The 18,743-nt window shown below is 48.8% G+C and overlaps 1 protein-coding gene across 1 annotated transcript in view; it reads left to right on the top strand.

Moving 5' to 3' along the window:
- LOC140393891 (differentially expressed in FDCP 6 homolog) overlaps nucleotides 1-17,903 on the top strand; it is a 228,453-nt gene extending 210,550 nt beyond the window's left edge. Inside the window, exons 10-12 of the mRNA XM_072480488.1 lie at nucleotides 99-297; nucleotides 10,573-10,663; nucleotides 15,472-17,903. Of these exons, the coding sequence (XP_072336589.1) occupies nucleotides 99-297; nucleotides 10,573-10,663; nucleotides 15,472-15,782 (601 nt within the window). The 3' untranslated portion in view covers nucleotides 15,783-17,903. The remainder of the gene's footprint in view (nucleotides 1-98; nucleotides 298-10,572; nucleotides 10,664-15,471) is intronic.
- Nucleotides 17,904-18,743: the final 840 nt, after the last annotated feature.

Below are 18,743 nucleotides of genomic sequence, written 5' to 3'. Positions count from 1 at the left end.
ACACAGATATTTTGTCTATATCAAGGCAGCAAGAATATGTATTTTTTTCACAGTGAAGACAATTATATGACGGCATGATCTGTCCATTTTGTCATTAGATTGCTGTCCGAGGAGGAAGACAAAATGAAAGCGCTGATGCAGCTTAAAGAAGAGCAGGAGGAGCTAATTATAAAGACCCAGAGAGAAAAACAGGAGTTAAGGCAAGAGATGGATAACAAGTCTAAGATTCTAGACGAGGCCCAGAAACAGCTGGAGGAAGTCCGGGTCAACAGACAGCGAGCAGACCAGGATGTGATGGTAAGTGTACACACTAACCAACATAGCAAGCTATATCAGCACTAAAACAGCAGTCTTGCTTACGTAAGATCAGGAAGAAGCTGTTCTACTGGGGACCAGTCTGTTCCCAAAACCACAACGTGTTTGCGGCGCAGCATCAGAAGTGGAAGTCATGGGGCAGCACGATGGTGCAGTGGGTTAGCCCTGCAGCCTCACGGTGCCGAGGTCCTAGGTTCGATCCCGGCACTGGGTCACTGTCCGTGTGGAGTTTGCACATTCTCCCTATGTTTGCATGGGTTTCGCCCCCACAATCCAAAGATGTGCAGGCTAGGTGGATTGGCCACGCTAAATTGCCCCTTGGAAAAATGCATTGGGTACACTAAATGTATTTTAAAAAAAGAAGTGGAAGCCATACTTTCTGAACAGTAGATGTTGTTCATAAAAATGCAGAGGGTAGAAATTAATTTTGATGATGTTTATCACAGTAGTGTTTAATGTGTTCAAATCAGGTTCCTTTCTCTGCAGTTCTACGAGCGGTGATCGGCTGTTTATTTCAAATTGTGTTAAAATTTAGGCGATAATCTTGATGCGTTTGACTTGAAGATGTCCAAATATGAGCCATAAGTAATCAGCAGTCTGCATTGTTACAGAATTAATGGAGAAGGCAGAGTCCAATAGAAAGGTTACATATTCTTTTTTGCTTGGTTAGATCTAAAATTCCGCCCATGTCTAAAGATTGTGCTATCTTTCTTTATTAGAGCAGAATTAGGCAATGGGAATCTGTTGAAGTGTAATATTCTGAGATTAGTCACCAACAATTTCTAGCTGATATTGTGCTGAAAATCTGAAATGAAAATGGAAAATGTTGGAAAAAAATTCAGCAAGAAAAATTTTGGGTTGCTTTAGAACAAGACTTTGGACTCCAGCTTACTCATAATATGTGGAATGATTCTCTGTACATTTTTATTTTCATGTGAATGAAACGGAATCTGCTGCTCAATTTCCACTTTGTTATGAGGTTCAATTCACCAGTTGACCTTTATATCAGCTAGCACCTTACGAAGCTCCTATCTACAACCTTCCGGCCTTGTAGAAGTTTAAAGTAGAAGTCATGTTTTATTTTTATTTTTTTTTAAATTTAGAGTACCCAATTATTTTTTTTTTCCAATTAAGGGGCAATTTAGTGTGGCCAATCCACCTCACCTGCACATCTTTGAGTTGTGGGGTGAAACCCTCACAGACATGGGGAGAATGTGCAAACTCCTCACGGAGAAGTCATGTTTTATTGACCCACATGGAGCTTTCTGTATCTATGAATTCACAACTCAAGAATTTGGTGAACTGCCTTTTGCTTCAGACCGAGAAAGACGTTTGTACGCGATATTACAAAACCGAGAATAGCAACATTGGCTCTTTTTGTAAATTCAATATGGCTGTCATCAGGGGAGTAAAGTTTATCATGCCTTTTTAAAATATAGTTATCACCACATAGGCTAATTTTAATTGTGACTTCACTGAGGGAGGAGAATGGGAGTAAGGGAGAATAATTTCAACATGTGGAAGCATGGCTTTTAGCGTGTGGTATCTGTGGTGATGTATGGAAGATAATGTGTCAGGTTTAAGGTCAAAGTAACATCGCTGGTTAAAGTTGACACCTTCGTGAAGTGTTTATTGAGACTTTGTGCTAATCATTTTGAAATTCATAGAAGTATTACAATTGACAGCTTCTGCTTCCTGTGGGCTCCTGGGCCTGCTTTCAAATAACGGAGACAAAGCAGCCAAGGTCGAAGGTGCAACCCATAACTATCAGAGTTCAAGACTGGGAGCACAAATTGCACAACCATAAAATGGAAAGAATACTGCTGAGAAAGTCACGTCGTAAAATAAGAAAGCGAAAATGTGGTCATGCTCACCTGGTTATGGCAGCATCTGTGGGGAACAATACATTTCACGGGCCAGATTTCATGGCAGGATCTTCCGGTTGCACTGACCGCGCATGCCCGCACCCCCACCCCGTGGGTTCCCAGCAGCAAAGTGTGTGAACAACAGGACACCCTGGTTGACAGCGTTGTGAATAAAAGATCCCGCCGCTAGCCGAAAGTGGGCCGCTTCCGCAAAACACAATGGGCGGGGGAGGTTGGGGGGGGGGGGGGGGCTGGTTGGGGAGATAATCCCGCCCAATGTTTCAGACCTGTGATCTTTCATCAGAACTGAGGAAAAGTTAGAGAAGGAATAGTTTTTGAGCAGCGGCTGGGTGCAAGGACAAAAGGAAATCCTGTGTCGGAGGCCAAAGGGAATGGTGATGGGACAAGAAAAGAAACAAAGCAACAAACAATGTGCCCAGAGCCAAGTTTGCAGCTGACTGAAAGCAAAAAAAAGAGAGATAAACTGAAACATGGAACGGGAATGGAACAAAATGGGCACTGAGATCATTGACTGAAATTGTTGAACCGAATGTTGTGTCCACAAGGCTGTAAAACGCCTAATTGAAAGATGTTGTTCCTCAAACTTAAATTGGGCCTCACTGGAATAGCGCAACAGGCCGAGGATAGAGATGTCAGCATGAGGCCGAGGTAGAGAACTAAAATGGAAGGCCACTGGAAGCTCAGGGTCTTGCAAACTGAACAGAGGTGTTCTGCAAAGCAGTCACCCAATCTGCGTATGGCCTCCCCAGTGTAGAGGAAATCACAAGTGTGAGCAGTGGATACAGCAGACTAGGTTGAAACTAGTACATGTAGATGGCTGCCACACCTGGAAGGAGTGCTTTTGGTGCCTATGATGGTGAGGAGAGAGGGGGTCAAAGGGCAGATACTATTGATGCACAATCAATACTCTCGAGACAAAGAGGAGTCATATCAAATCGGCTTTAATCAGCTAGAACTGTACCCAGCAGCGGTGATACTTAAAGTGAAGGCTGCTGGGATGGCATTGGTTCTTATACCCCGCTTCTTAGGGCGGGGCTATGTACATTATCCAATGGTAGACCCCTCGATCTAGCCAATGGTCATTCACCTCTCAGGTACTGCAATACCTGGTATTACCACATTCACCCCCCTGTTAAAAAAGAACCCAGCGGGGTGAGGGCCAGTGTTACTGTCGCCTTTTGCATGGTAGGACCAGGTATTGCAGGTACCATGATGTCGAGGGTAACATAGAAAGGTTTTTTTTATTGTTTCATGGTGCAGCAATCAGACGATCGGGTGGCCTGGTCGTCCTTCTGGAGCGTCTGAGTTTCGGCGGCGATCCTGGTGAGGGCCCCGGCGATTGTGACTCCGGGAACGTGGTGTCTTCCTCCCAGGCAGCTTCGTCACCCCTGGGCGGTGCTGTTGGGGCGAAAAGTGGGCAGGGGGAGGGACGCCTGTAGGGGGCGTCGGTGCCTGTTCGGCACTGGGTAGGGGTTCCGGCGGCAATACTGACCCTCCGGCCAGGTGCTGCGGAGGGGGGGGGGGGGGGGGGGGGTGTGGTGGTGGAGGCAGTGGCGCGGGCACGCGTGGGTCTCCGGCGGGCGCCAGGTCCCGAAGGGAGACTGTGTCTTGGCGGCCGTCGGGGAACGCTATGTAGGCGTACTGGGGGTTGGCATGCAGCAGGTGGACCCTCTCGACCAACGGGTCCGACTTGTGCGCCCTCACTTGTTTCCGCAGCAGGACGGGTCCGGGTGTCGCTAGTCAGGTGGGGAGCGAGGTCCCGGAGGAGGACTTCCTGGGGAAAACAAGGAGACGTTCGTGAAGTGTCTGATTTGTGGTAGTACATAGCAGCGACCAAATGGAGTGAAGGGCCGCTGGGAGGACTTCTTGCCAGCGGGAGACTGGGAGATTCCTGGACAGAAGGGCCAGCAGGACAGTCTTCCAGACCGTTCCGTTCTCCCTTTCTACCTGCCCGTTTCCCCGGGGGTTGTAACTGGTCGTCCTGCTCGAGGCGATGCCTTTGCTAAGCAGGAACTGACGCAGCTCGTCGCTCATAAAGGAGGACCCCCTATCACTGTGGATGTATGCGGGGAAACCCAACAGTGTAAAAATACTTTGGAGGGCCTTGATGACGGTGGTTGTGATCATGTCCGGGCAGGGGATGGCGAAAGGGAACCAGGAGTACTCGTCAATCACGTTCAGGAAGTACGTGTTGCGGTCGGTGGAGGGGAGGGGGCCTTTGAAGTCCATGCTGAGGCGTTCAAAGGGACGGGAAGTCTTTATCAGATGCGCCCTCTCTGGTCGGTAGAAGTGCGGTTTGCACTCGGCGCAGATTTGGCAGTCCCTGGTGACTGTCCTGACCTCCTCGATGGAGTAAGGCAGGTTTCGGGTCTTAACGAAATGGAAGAACTGAGTGACCCCCGGGTGGCAGAGGTCCTCGTGGAGGGCTCGGAGGCGGTCTACTTGTGCGGTGGCACAAGTGCAACGGGACAGCGCATCAGGACGCTCGTTCAGCTTCCCGGGACGGTACAAGATCTCGTAATTGTAGGTGGAGAGTTCTATCCTCCACCGCAAGATCTTGTCGTTTTTTATCTTGCCCCGCTGTGCCTTATCGAACATGAAGGCCACCGACCATTGGTCTGTGATTAGAGTGAATCTCCTGCCGGCCAGGTAATGCCTCCAGTGTCGCACAGCTTCTACTATGGCCTGGGCCTCCTTTTCGACCAAGGAGTGGCCAATTTCGGAAGCATGGAGAGTGCGGGAGAAGAAAGCCACGGGCCTGCCCGCTTGGTTGAGGATGGCGGCCAGTGCTACGTCAGACGCGTCGCTCTCGACCTGGAAGGGGAGGGATTCGTCAATGGCGCGCATCGTGGCTTTTGTGATAGCGATATCCACTTTGATGCGGCAGAAGGCCTGGCGGGCCTCCGTCGACAGGGGGAAGGTTGTGGATTGGATCAGGGGTCGAGCCTTGTCGGCGTAATTAGGGACCCATTGTGCATAATAGCTAAAGAAGCCGAGGCAGCGCTTTTGAGCCTTGGGGCAGTGAGGGGGGGGAAACTCCAAGAGGGGGCGCATGCGTTCAGGGTCGGGGCCTATGACTCCATTTCGCACTACGTAGCCTAGGATGGCTAGACGGTCGGTGCTAAACACGCATTTCTCCTTATTGTAGGTCAGATTAAGGAGGTGCGCGGTCTGGAGAAATGTACGGAGATTGGTGTCATGGTCCTGCTGGTCATGGCCGCAGATGGTGACGTTATCAAGATACGGGAACGTTGTGCGTAAGCTGTACCGGTCAACCATTCGGTCCATCTCACGCTGGAAGACCGAGACCCCGTTCGTGACACCATAGGGAACCCTTAAAAAGTGGTAGAGCCGCCCATATGCTTCGAAGGCAGTGTACTGGCGGTCACTATTACGGAGGGGTAGCTAGTGGTAGGCGGACTTGAGATCCATCGTGGAGAAGACCTTGTATTGCGCAATCCTGTTTACCAGGTCGGCAATACGCGTCCAGTTGCGTAAACGTGTTGATGGTCTGGCTATAGTCGATGACCATCCTATGTTTCTTCCCGGTCTTTACCACCACTACTTGAGTCCTCAACAGCCTTTGGACCTCAGACTTGATGAAGGTCCGGTCCTGGGCACTGTACCGTCTGCTCCTAGTGGCGACGGGTTTGCAATCCGGGGTGAGGTTCGCAAACAGAGAAGGCGGGTCGACCGCGGGGCGAGGCCGCAGACAGTAAGGGGGGTATAGGGCCTCCAAATTTAAAAGTAGGTGGCACTGGAAATCCAGCCCGAGAAGGGTGGCTGTGCAGAGGTGCGGCAGCACATACAGGTGGAAATTGCGGAATTTCCTGCCTTGGACGGTGAGGTTCGCGAGGCAGAACCCTTTTATCTGCACTGCGTGTGACCCGGAGGCCAGGGAGATCCTTTGTTTGACGGGATAGGTGACCAGAGAACAGCACCTTACCGTGTCGGGGTGGACAAAGCTTTCCGTGCTCCCGGAGTCGACCAGGCACGACGTCACGTGGCTGTTGATGGCGATCATTGTGGTGGCCTTCGCTAGCGTCCGGGGCCGACTCTGATCCAGGGTAACGGAGGCCAGCTGCAGCAAGGATTTCTGGTCGGGCAGTGCGTAGTCAGCCGTGCTGGGGGCTTGAGGCGCCATCCAAGATGGCGCCGGCCATGGGTCGCACATGGAGTCCGGGGACGGGGATTCCGAAGATGGCGGCGGCGAGGGACAAGATGGCGCCGCCCACCCATCCAGCGTGGTTGCCGGGGGGCAAAATGGCCGCGGCCGCGGGTCGCACGCTGCCTGGAGAGACAAAGGCTACGGTGGGCGTTGGGCTGGCGGGACCTGGAAAAAGGACTGCGGTGGGCCTTGGGCTGCCGGCACCTGGAAGAACAGCTGCGGTGGGCCTTGGGCTGCTGGGACCTGGAAGAACGGCTGCGGTGGGCCTTGGGCTGCCGGGACCTGGAAGAACGGCTGCGGTGGGCCTTGGACAGCCGGGACCTGGAAGAACGGCTGTTGGTGGTCGCTGTATACCGCGGCCACAGCGCGGGCTAGGCAGACCGCGGCATAGTGGCCTTTCTTGCCGCACCCTTTGCAGGTGACGGTGCGGGACGGGCAGCGCGCGTGCGGGTGATTCGCCTGGCCGCAGAAGAAGCAGCGTTGGCCGGCGGCGGTAGCGGGGCGCCTTGCTGTGCAGGCCTGCGGAGTTAGCGGGTAAGTCTGCGGGTTAAGCGGGTAAGTCTGGGGGGCTGCCGCGGCGGGGTGCCACGCAGCCCAGGGGGGCACCGTGCGCGCGGGGGCGTACGCGAGTGCGTTCTTTTACGCAACATCCATGGACCCTGCCAGGGCCCGGGCCTCAGTGAGGCCCAGTGTGTCCATTTCGAGGAGCCTTCGGCGGATGTCGGGGGAAACCATACCTTCCACGAAAGCGTTTCGGATTAAAAGTTCAGCGTGCTCGTTCCCCGTCACCGCTGGGCAGCCGCAGTTTTGGCCCAGCACGATCAGTGCCCGGTAGAAGTCTTCGACTGTCTCATCTGGGCTCTGCCGTCTCGTTGCCAGCAGGTGACGGGCGTAGACCTGGTTCAGTGGACGAATGTAATGTCCTTCTAGCAGCTCCATGGCTGCAGCATAGTTCGCCGCCCCTTCGATCAGGGGGTAGATCGCCGGGCTGACCCGCGAGCGTAAGAGGTGTATCTTCTGCCTTTCCGTGGGGGTGTCGGCAGCCGTTTCGAGGTAGCTCTCAAAACACGCCAGCCAATGCTTAAAAATAGCAGCCGAGTTTTCTGCGTGGGGGCTGAGCTGAAGGCACGTCGGCTTGATGCGGAGATCCATCCTTCAAAAGTGCTAGCTGATTAAATTGATGCACAATCAATACTCTCGAGACAAAGAGGAGTCATATCTAATCGGCTTTAATCAGCTAGAACTGTACCCAGCAGCGATGATACAGAAAGTGAAGGCTGCTAGGACGGCATCGGTTCTTATACCCCGCCTCTCAGGGCGGGGCTATGTACATTATCCAATGGTAGACCCCTCAGTCTAGCCAATGGTCATTCACCTCTCAGGTACTGCAATACCTGGTATTACCATAACTATATTGACTGCATTTGCATGGAAAGGTGCCATGGGAAGGAGACAGGTACTGGGAGTGACTGTATTGGGAGTGACTGAAGTGTGGGCCAGGATGACACGGAGAGAACAATTCCTTCAGAATGCTGAATTGGGCGCAGGTGGGAAAGATGTATTTGCAGATGGCATGACATTAGAATTGGTGGGAATAGCCCAAAGTGATCATTGAATACGGAGGCTGATGGAGTGGAAGATGAGGACAAGGTGAACCCTATTATGATTCTGGGTGGGGGGAGAGGGAAGCAGTGAGAACAGAAGTGTGGGAAATGTGGCGGGCAGAGTTGAGGGTCCTGTCAAGCATGGTGGCAGTTGTAGGGAAGAACTCTCGATTGAGGATAAAGAAGCACTGTTTTGTTGTCGGTTGTATCATCAGAACAGATACGATGGAGACAGAGGAACTGGGATAATGGAATGGGATCCCTACGGAGTATAGCGTAGGAGGAAGTGTAGTCGAGGATACTGTGGGAGTCAGTGGGATTATAATGGGATATTAATAGATAACCTGGGATAGGATCATAGAATGGTTACAACACAGGAGGAGTGCATTTGGTTTGTTGTGTCTGCATAACAAGAGAGACTCAGCTGTCCTACTCCCCTAGTCCAATACCACCACACCACTGCCTCCCCATTCGCCCATAGGGTGTGGACGTCGCTGGTAAGGCCAACATTTGTTGCCCAACCCTAATCCCCTTGAACCTAGTGGCTTGCACGGCCATTTCAGAGGGCATTTAAGAGTCAACCACATTGTTGTTGGTCTAGAGTCACATGTAGCTCAGCAGGTAAAGACGGCAGGTTTCCTTCCCTAAGAAACAGAGGGCTGGATTCTCCATTTCTGAGACCAAGTGTTGTCGCCGGCGCAGGATTGGTGGAGCTCCACAACAGCAAAACTGGCACCGCACACCAACCCAGCCAACAAGGTGGCAGCAAGACGCATGGCACAACGCTTCACTGACGCCGAGCTGGAAACCCTCCTGGAAGTGGTCAAGGAGAGGCAGTTGACCCTGCACACTAGCCCCCCCCCCCCAACACCAGAAGACCACCCATAGCCACTGGGGGCAGGAGAAAACTGGAGGGGGACCTCTGGACCTGCGGCCCCTGACGGTGGCAGATCAGAGGGCCCTGAACGTGGTCGACGGCCTGGAGAAAAGGGAGGTTGCCGGGGTGGAATTCGGCCACGGGTGAGGAAGCGAGACCCCGCTGAGTTGCAGTTCCCGTGACAATGCGTCAACACCCCGCAACACCATCCCCACCCCAAGCCACCCTCACAGCAGCCCTTGCCCCAGGAGGTGCAGGACACCCCGGAGCTCGAGACTGAGGTGGGTGGACAGTCGGAGGGCAGGCCACCCCGGGAACTAGCTGCCACTCAGACGGGTTTCGGGCTTCTGGAACTGACAGTCCCATCAATTGTGGAGATACAGTCACAGAGCCAGGGACCACTTGAGGGGTTGTTGGCGAGTATCCAGTGCCTGCAAGTGCAGTTGGAGGAGTTCAATCGCGTGCAGCAGCAGGAGGTGATGTCGACCATGCGTGCCACCCAGGCCAACATTGCACAGGTGGCATCCGCGGTGGAGGCATTGGAGGCGACAGTTTTGGCCATGGATCAGCATGTCCAAGGCCTGGGGCATTCTGTGCAGGTGTTCGCCGAGGCCCAGGACAGGGTTGCTGCCTCACAGGCAACCATGTGCGAGAGCCACCTGGAAATCGCAGCGATGCTCCTGAGCGTGGCCCAGTCACAGCAACCATGGCTGGGAAAGTCAACGTCACGCAGTCACTGGCTGATGTGGCACAGTCCCAGACAGAGATGGTCCATTCCCTTTGCTCCATGGCTGCGAGCATGCAAACCCTGGTTGAGACTAGAGTGGACCTCCAGGACTGGCCATGCCTGGTGGCGAGGGAGCCTTTGGGGATAGCTCCACTCTCAGCCCTGTTCCATGAAGTAGCCCAGGGGCCATCAGGCTGGTTTAGCACACTGGGCTAAATCGCTGGCTTTTAAAGCAGACCAAGGCAGGCCAGCAGCACGGTTCAATTCCCGTACCAGCCTCCCCGAACAGGTACCGGAATGTGGCGACTAGGGGCTTTTCACAGTAACTTCATTTGAAGCCTACTTGTGACAATAAGCGATTTTCATTTCACTTAAACTCCCTTTCAGAGCTATAAACAGTTTTGTTCAAATCTGCCGCTAGTTTGTCAGTTGTCTCTGCTTTCACAGTCAACTTGTTGTATGACAATGTAGTGTCCAGGTCAAAATAATAATAATCTTTATTGTCACAAGTAGGCTTATACACTGCAATGAAGTTACTGTGAAAAGCCCCTAGTCGCCAGAATGTCCAAATTACCCAACAAGCACGTCTTTCAAGACTTGTGGGAGGAAACCGGAGAATCCGGAGGAAACCCACGCAGACACAGGGAGAACGTGCAGACTCTGCACAGACAGTGCAGAATGGACTCAATCTCCTTAACTGAGGGATTTGAAATCAGTCTTTGTATCATAATTTAATGCCATAACAAGTTGGCCTTCATTGTTTAACCTAGTGAACGTGCAGCAGCAGAATCTACTGACATGTTTGTTCCTTTCAATTAAATATTAATTGCGTTCTTCTCTTCGCACAGTGGTAGAAGATAAATGTATCTCAACAAAATGAAAATATTAAATATTGCTGGGATTTTGTGCTGGTATTAACACTGAACCAGATGCCATTTGTTCATTAAGCCCATGTAGGTTTCATTTGGTGACACTTTTCTCCCCTCCTTTGACAGGCCGCACAGAGGAAATTACGACAAGCAAGTTCACACGTTAAGCACTGGAATGTCCAGATGAACAGGTTAATGCATCCGATTGGACCAGGAGGTAACCAGCAACATTGACATTCATTACATTGTTGAGAAGAAACGTTTTTATTATTATTTTTTCCAAATTGCTTACTTTGTTTAAAAGGTTACCTCAAAGTACAAATCCATAAATGTTGGGCTGAATTCTCCGCTGTCGGGTGCTCTGTTTTGCCGGAAGCAGGTGGGGGGGGGGGGGGGGGGGGGTTCCCGACGGCGTGGGGTTGCCCCACAATGGGAAACCCCATTGACCAGCCAGCGAAACGGAGAATCCCGTTGCCGTGTTGAACCAGAAATCTGGCGCAGCGGGACGGAGAAACCTGCCTGTGGTATCACTTTAATTACCTTTAGCTACAAAATAAACCTGCATCTAAAAATTGTAAACAAATTTTGAACCTAATCCTGGAGCACAAACAATATTCAAGGTGAAGTGAGCTTTCAGCAGGCAATCTCCCAATCATTAACTTTAACATGGACGTTTAAGCTTTTGACTGATTAATCACATGCTAAAGTGGATGATCGTGCGAACTTGCAGAAATTCCAGGCTCTTATCCTTGTGGACAGATGTCGCAGCAACAATCAACTTCAGGATAGGTGTTACAAAGCTTCATCACTTGCCCATAGACCGTTTCATGGCTCCATCTTGGGCTTCCTATCATTTTACTTTTGACGGGCACTTCTTTCCCTTCCACTCCTCCTTCCATCCAGTCTTAGCAACAGTCAACATAAATTCCTTACCCGTTTTGAATCTTCATAAAGGCTGAAGCAATAGTTGTCCCAATGTGAAGCCATTCTCCTGGAGTGGGAAAGATCCTTGAAGAGTTGTTTTTTCCTGCTTTCCCACTCTTCCTAGTTCTCCACAATACACATCGACCTTATTGACTAATATTTCACACATGTATGTGTGAGCACGTGTTTTTAAAATCTGTTGTAACCAAAGACGAGCTATGCCCTGCCTCTTAAAACTGAAGATGACTACCAGCTCTAGCGTGTCAGGATTTCCAGTGTAGGAATCGGGGTTACACTTTGAAATTCTCGTTGATCCATCCAGGTGTCAGCAACTGTGTTGAATAATGCCAAACTCCCCCACCCCTCACAGTGAAGTGTGTCAGCTTCTACCACCCCATTTGATCTGGCTGTCGCTTTCCGGGTCTCCTCCCTCCCCCACACCATCTTTCAGCTTCCGTGATTCCCCAAGATCACCAACACCCCCTGCACGATGCTCCAATCGCCCACCCTCCACCACACTGTGACTTCTCTCCTCTGTCATGGGCTGACTGTCAGATAGGAAACCTAGAAGAGAAACTGGCGACATGCCAGGCAAATTCTATCGATAACTCCTCTTTCCCTCAAACCTCCCACAACCCTCTGCTCCAAAGTCTTGCCCAAGTAAATATCAGGGCAATAATTTGCTCACATGAAAGACTCTGACATCATTTAGCCTGAGGTATAATCCCATTTGTAGTTTTGTTTCTTTCCATATTGAGTTCCCCATCACATCTTTACCATGACCTACTTTAAAGCAGCTGCCAGTGCAATTGACTGTACAGTGTACACGTGGTTTATGGTCGCTAATCTGCTTTCTTTCTCTATCTATGGCATGTGGCATAACTACTCATCCAACACATACAAAAATTCAGGACACGGCACTTTACTAATGTGCGTACAAAAATAAATCTGAACTAGCATGCACACTTAGAGCTCTTTAAGAGCTCACAGATCACTATGAGAACATATCGACATATGCTGCACTGCGGTGACGTTAGAGGAACTATTAAACAGGGAGCCATTGATGTTGAAAACTGGACACAGGAAACAAGAGGGAGGAGAAATTCAACTCACATCTCTGACATTGGACCTCCGAATTTCATGTTGTCATCTGTCATACATAGAAACATACATAGAAAACAGAAACTGGAGGAGGCCATTCGGCCCTTCGAGCCTGCTCCACCATTCGTTATGATCATGGCTGATCATCAAGTTCAATACCCTGATCTGGCATTCTCCCCATGTCCCTTGATCCCTATAGCCTCAAGAGCTATATCTAATTACTTCTTGAAATTACACAATGTTTTGACCTCAACTATTTTCTGTGGTAGTAAATTCCATAGATTCACCACTCTCTGGGTGAAGAAATTTCTCCTCACTTCAGTCCTAAAGATTTTACCCCTTAGCCTCAAACTATGACCCCTAGTTCTGGACTCCCCCACCATCGGGAACATTCTTTCTGAATCTACCCTGTCTTATCCTGCTAGGAGGTTTCTATGAGACTCCCTCTCGCTGTTCTAAACTCCAATAAATACAATCCTAACCAATTTAGTCTCTCCTGATATGACAGTCCCGCAACCCAGGAATCAGCCTGGGACACCTTTGCTGCCCTCCCTCCATAGCAAGAATGTCCTTTCTCAAATATGGGCATCAAAACTGCGCGCAATACTCCAGGTGTGGCCTCACCAATGCCCTATACAATTGCAGTAAAACATCTCTACTCCTATACTCCAATCCTCTCGCTATGAAAGCCAACTGTCATTCCACTGTAGTCCGGGTGACGTTCACATGGAACAGGTGTCAGGCTCCTTGAGTTTTCCCTTTGGCTAATTTTAGGACCGTAGTGCAAAATTGAGGTACAAATGGGCGATGTTTATGTTGTGCGTGCATCGCTTTACTTCCCTGACCATTTCGTAAAGGCGCCACCGGAGGCTGCTGAGATAAAAGACCCAAGACATTTTCTGTTCTCCTTCCCTGGCACTGTTGGTGGCCTCCCCTGCTCCCTCAAGCCCAAACTCCTGGCTTTATTTATGTGAGAGCCAGCTGATGGATCGCTCTTCTCAGCCAATGAGTCATAGTGGTGCTCGTTGTGTGCCTGCGGTGGCATTTAAATGAGGCCTGATGTGAAATTTGGCACCAGCTTCCGACAGACCATGGGCCTCCTTGGAAAACCATCAGGCATTCAACAGTTGCTTTGGTCACATGCTGACTTGCTCACCCAAATGTCTTCCATGATTGAACCCACGTAAAACAAATCGATGCAATGGTTTCCTGAACTCCAGACATACCAGCCCATTTCAAGAGGTTACCAAGTTCTTTACATTGATATCTCTATGTTTCAAAACCAAATAGTATTCATTGAAGTGAGATTTTGCATATCAAAGGGTGATTTATACCATCAACAGGTAAGAAACAAGCTAAATATAACCAAATTTTAAGTGACCGGCCATCTCTCACAAATAGATCTTTATAAATTTGTAGATTTTCTTTTCACTTCAACTGCAGTCGCACCTCTATTTATTACAATCTATTGGTATTAAATATCTGAATATTTCAGAATGTTTTAAAGTGAGAGAGTGTTTATGGCTAGTAATTGCTGAAGTAGCAGAAATTCTGATTAAAATATGAGAACATTTGCAAAGTTGTAACTGAGCGACCAGCTGCTTGTGTGGGAGTAGGCAGGAAATTCCCCATCAGGAACTGCTCAACAGCAGTTCAGGAGTTAGTGCCCTTACACGCAGGTGTACTGCACGTACTCCACCCCCACTGGAGTACCAGCAACAAGTAGAGATTTCTGCCAATGATAGAGCTCAATCCTGCTTTCTGCTATCTTCTCTCACATTGGGGGGGCTGACTTCTCAGTCCTCCTCTAGACCAACAATTCAGTTTCTGTATTCTTTGTCTGTATGGCATATTTCATATGTCTGCTTCTTCAGGAAATTTGACAAATAAGACGTGATTCTCTGGCCTCCCAGTGCCATGTTTCTCGGCAGCGGGAGACGGCCTGCTGCTGGCCGGCAGCAGGATCTTTTGGTCCTGCCGCAGTCAATGGGATTTCCCGTTGAATCCACCCGGTGGTGCCGGGAAACCCGCAGCAGAGGGTGCACCATCGGCAGGACTGGAAGTGGGTGTGAAGTTGGTGTGAAATGCGGAAGAACTCCCCCACAAGGCGTGATTCTCCCAAAAGGGAACAAAGCCCCTTGCGAGCCTGTGTTTCCCGACGCTCTCAGTGCTGAGAAGCACAAGGCTATTTAACGCGACTCGCGATGAATAAGGGGACTGAATGGGGAATGCGCAGCCAAGGCCGCACATAGCCCCGTTTTGTATGGTGGGGAGCTCCACTTGCCGGAATTCCCCATTGTAGCGAGAGATCAGGACGTCATTTTTAAATAGTGCCAAATCTCCAAGGCCCCCAAAACAATCCTTGACTCCCCCAGCTCGAAGACACTGTGAGAATGTCCCCCCATTCCCTCCCCCCCCCCCCCCCCCCAAACACCCACGCTGGACAACTCCAGCCTGATTGCATGCGCATAAAAAATGCGAGCTTCGCACCTTGGCAGTACCAACCTGGCACCCTGACAGTGCCCATGACAACTGGCAGTGCCACCTAGGCATCTTGGTAGTGCCAGGTTGGCACCCAAGTGGCACTGCCAGGGTCCCCAGATGGCACCAACAGTGCCAGGGCACCACCCTACCCAAAGGACATGCAGCTGGCGGCCTCTGATCCCCTGGGAGACCCCATGAGTGCCGTTTTTGTGGGTACCTCAGAAATGTGCACATTACTGCCTTGCTCTAATATGCAGATTTGCCAAAACGTGATCCCACCCATTGTGGGCGAGATTCACATTGCAACATTTCACGAGGTCGCATTGGATCTCGCGAGGTTTGCAAACCGGGTAGATCCCGGGAGCAGGGTCTCCCGGCTTTCATCGTCCACCCTGCGCCATGGTGAGCTGCTTTCCTGGCGCAGCGTGGCCGATGGATCATGCCCATAGTCTTTTAGCATTCCACACACTCTTACACATGTGGTCATTTTCACCATTCTTGTTTACATTGTCGCAGATAAACGGCCCTCGTCTATCGTTGGGAGCGGCTTTCGAGGGACAATAGGCGGACAGAAGGACGGACGAGTAAAATCATCGGGAAAGTCAGAAGAGAAAGGTGACGCCAACGAGCCTGGTAAAGAGAATCTCCATCGATCCCTGTCAAACTGTCCTTCAAACGCAAGCTCAGTCGTGGAAATGGAGACCACAGCTTTAAATGGACAGTTGAAAAGAAATTCCATGGAAATGGGAAAATCGGTGCAAAGGGCATCCACAGAAGATCAGGAGGATACTCAGGAGGATACTCCAACAGAGGAACTCATGCGGTAGTTTGGATGTCACCAGAAGGTTGTTTGGCATATTTGGTGTTCTGTTACTTCACATTGGGCATTGGACTTCACTTTAAACACCAAGTTCAGAGGCACCAATAAAAAGCGTAAATGATAGATGTCAAAAATGAAGTCAGACAATATCGTGAGCTTCTTCCGCAAGGATAACAGAAGTCTCGAAAAGCAAAATGACCCCAAATTCCCTGAGGCCATCTGCTGTTATTTGCATCCAGTAGAGAGCAGTGTCTTATGTTTCCTTGGATCAAGAATGGTGAAGGAGAACTTTAATTAAGGTTGGAGCTTCACCAAATAGCTGCATTATTACACCTGCATGCTCTGGTAGAATCTGGAAATGTTGAATTTTTTTTTAACGCTTTTAATTGGCAAAAACATTTGTGTTAATGGATAGCAAATGTCCAATTTTGAATAGTATCAGCTTCCTCATCATTAACCGAACGAACCACACCATCAGCTTTATTTCTTATGCGATAGAATTGAAAAGTGGGATAGAATTGAAAAGCAGGGAAGTTATGCTAAACCGTTATTGAATTTTGGTTAGACCCCCACTTAGGGTACTGTTTGCAGTTTGGGTCGCCATTTTAGAAAAATAATATGGAGGTGCTGGGAAGGATGCAGAGAAGATTTACAAGGATGATACCAGAAACGTGTGGGTATAAAGATCAGGAAAGGATGAGTGGACTGGGTCTCTTTTCTCTTTAAACCGGAAGGCTGTGAGTGACAGGTCTTTAAAATGATGAAAGGTTCTAACAGAGTGGATACAGAGGGAATGTTTCCTCTTGCAGGGAAGAGCAGAACTGGAGGCCACCAAAATAAGGTAATCACCAAGAAATGAGTGGGAAATTTCCTCGCTCAGAGAGTGGTGACACTGTAGAACTGGCTACCACAAGGAGGGGTTGAATTGAATATAGCTGCAATTAAGGGAAAGTGAGGCAAGCATCTGAGAGAGAAAGAAATAGATGATTACGATGGTCGATTTAGATGAGGAAAAATGGGAGGAGACTCCAGTGGCTCATAAACATTGACACAGACTGTTTCTGTGCCATAAAACCTATGCAACCCAATGAATGCGCGGTCTGGAAATTACTTCATAACCTGAACAACCAAAGTCTGCTTTTAAAATATAAGTCTATTCTTTTCCAATTTGTTCATATGTTTTACAATATGGAGACATTACCTATTGAAGCTATTCAAGTTTTCCATTCATTTTCATTAGCAACAAAGCAGTGCTCGAAACCGAAGCCCTTACCCATTCCTTTAAACTCACTATCTAGTTTGGCTGAAGTCTAAAGCTGCACTTACCTAAACTTGTCAGTGTGTGTCAGCCAAAGCCAGAATGGTCCAGGCAAGTACTACCTAAATCGAACAGTACAAATCCATTGGAAACTGTTTTGAAGCTCTCGGTTCAGGGGACCTGCCTCTCTATTAAATGTGAATGGGAGGTTTCTTCAATAGCATCATGCAAATTTTGGTTTGACTCTCTAATTTTTGTACAGGACGTTCAAGTGTGAGGTGCAGAATTAAAGTTGCTTCTGCAATTCATAAATAAAGACGAGCTTCACTTCGGATATCTGCTTTCAAATGAACATGTCCTTTATTTTGGGCTGCAGTCAGAAGTATTTCAAATCATCTCAGCATTGCTTTAATTTTCATGCTTGAAGTTTGTAAAATATAAATGCAGTTGATTTTAATAAATATTTAGTTCAAATGCGGAAGTTTTTTAAATGTGAAGGGCAGGTACTGGCTAACTCCAGACGTATTTATTTTGAAAGGTTACAATTTGATACAACTGGGATTTGTTAGCACAAATGATATGTATTTGTATAGTTTCTTTATCGACAAGAAAACCTGCTTACAAAGTACACGTAATCAATGTGATTCTGTCATTAAAAATTGTCACTTAATCCATAATCAGACTGTGTCCCGGTGTCAAATGCTAATTAAACAACTGATTAAGTATCCAAATTGTGTATAAGTTACAGCTGTAGCTAAATTAGATTATAAACATTATTTTTAAATCATCAAAATTCTAAATGATAGTCATTCAGATAATGCCTGTACAGTATTGTTACATTTCTACTGTAATAAAGTAGTTTTCTAAAGATGTGTGACTCAACGTCTGTGCTCCTGCGCACACAGTCAGAGAACAGTAGGGACAACTAGTTATCGCCTTGTCATTTCTAATAGCTTCTGCTAAAATTCCAAAACATCATCTGTTCATGTTTACATACTTCACCCCCAAGTGACCTGTGCATGCATGGAAGGTGGCAGATCTTAGAAGGTGGCAGGACACATTGAAAAAAGTAGTCAACAAAGCATGTGGGACTATGAGCTTCATAAATGCAGGCATTGAGTACAAAAGCAGGGAGGTTATGCTCAACTTTTATAAAGCTCTACTCAGGCAACAACTAGAGTCCTGGACACCATATTTTAGGAAGGATGAGAGGGTCTTTGAGTGAGTGCAGAAAGGATTTACCAGACTGGTTCCAGGGTTGGAGGCTATTAGCAACAAGAATAAGTTGGAAAAACCGGGGTTATTTACCTTGGGGCAAAGGATCTTGATTTGGAAAAAGTGTACGAGATTATGAAATGCTTAGATAAAGTAGACGAGGAAATGTTCCCATTAGCTGGTGGTACAAGGATTAGGAGTCACAGATTCAAGGTTTTGGGGCAAGCGATGCAGGGGCAACCTGAGGAAGTACTTGCTCATAACCCAGACCTCACAGTCCACAAGAGTGGTGAAAGTGAAAACCATCAATATTTTCAAAAGTCAACTGGATGGGCACCTTGAAGCAAATTAACCTTGCAGGGCTGTAGGGATTGAATGGGGGGGTGAGACTGACTGCATCGCTCCAAGGGGAGTCGGCATCAAATTGATGGGCTGAAGGGCCACCTTCTGTGAGGTAAATGGGCCTTTTAACGTCTCTTGATTAAAGCATGTTAG

Source organism: Scyliorhinus torazame, chromosome 17 (genome assembly GCF_047496885.1).
Source record: "Scyliorhinus torazame isolate Kashiwa2021f chromosome 17, sScyTor2.1, whole genome shotgun sequence".
Classification (NCBI taxonomy): domain Eukaryota; kingdom Metazoa; phylum Chordata; class Chondrichthyes; order Carcharhiniformes; family Scyliorhinidae; genus Scyliorhinus; species Scyliorhinus torazame.
Note: the sequence above shows the minus strand (reverse complement) of the source record. Positions and strands in the feature narration are given on the sequence as shown.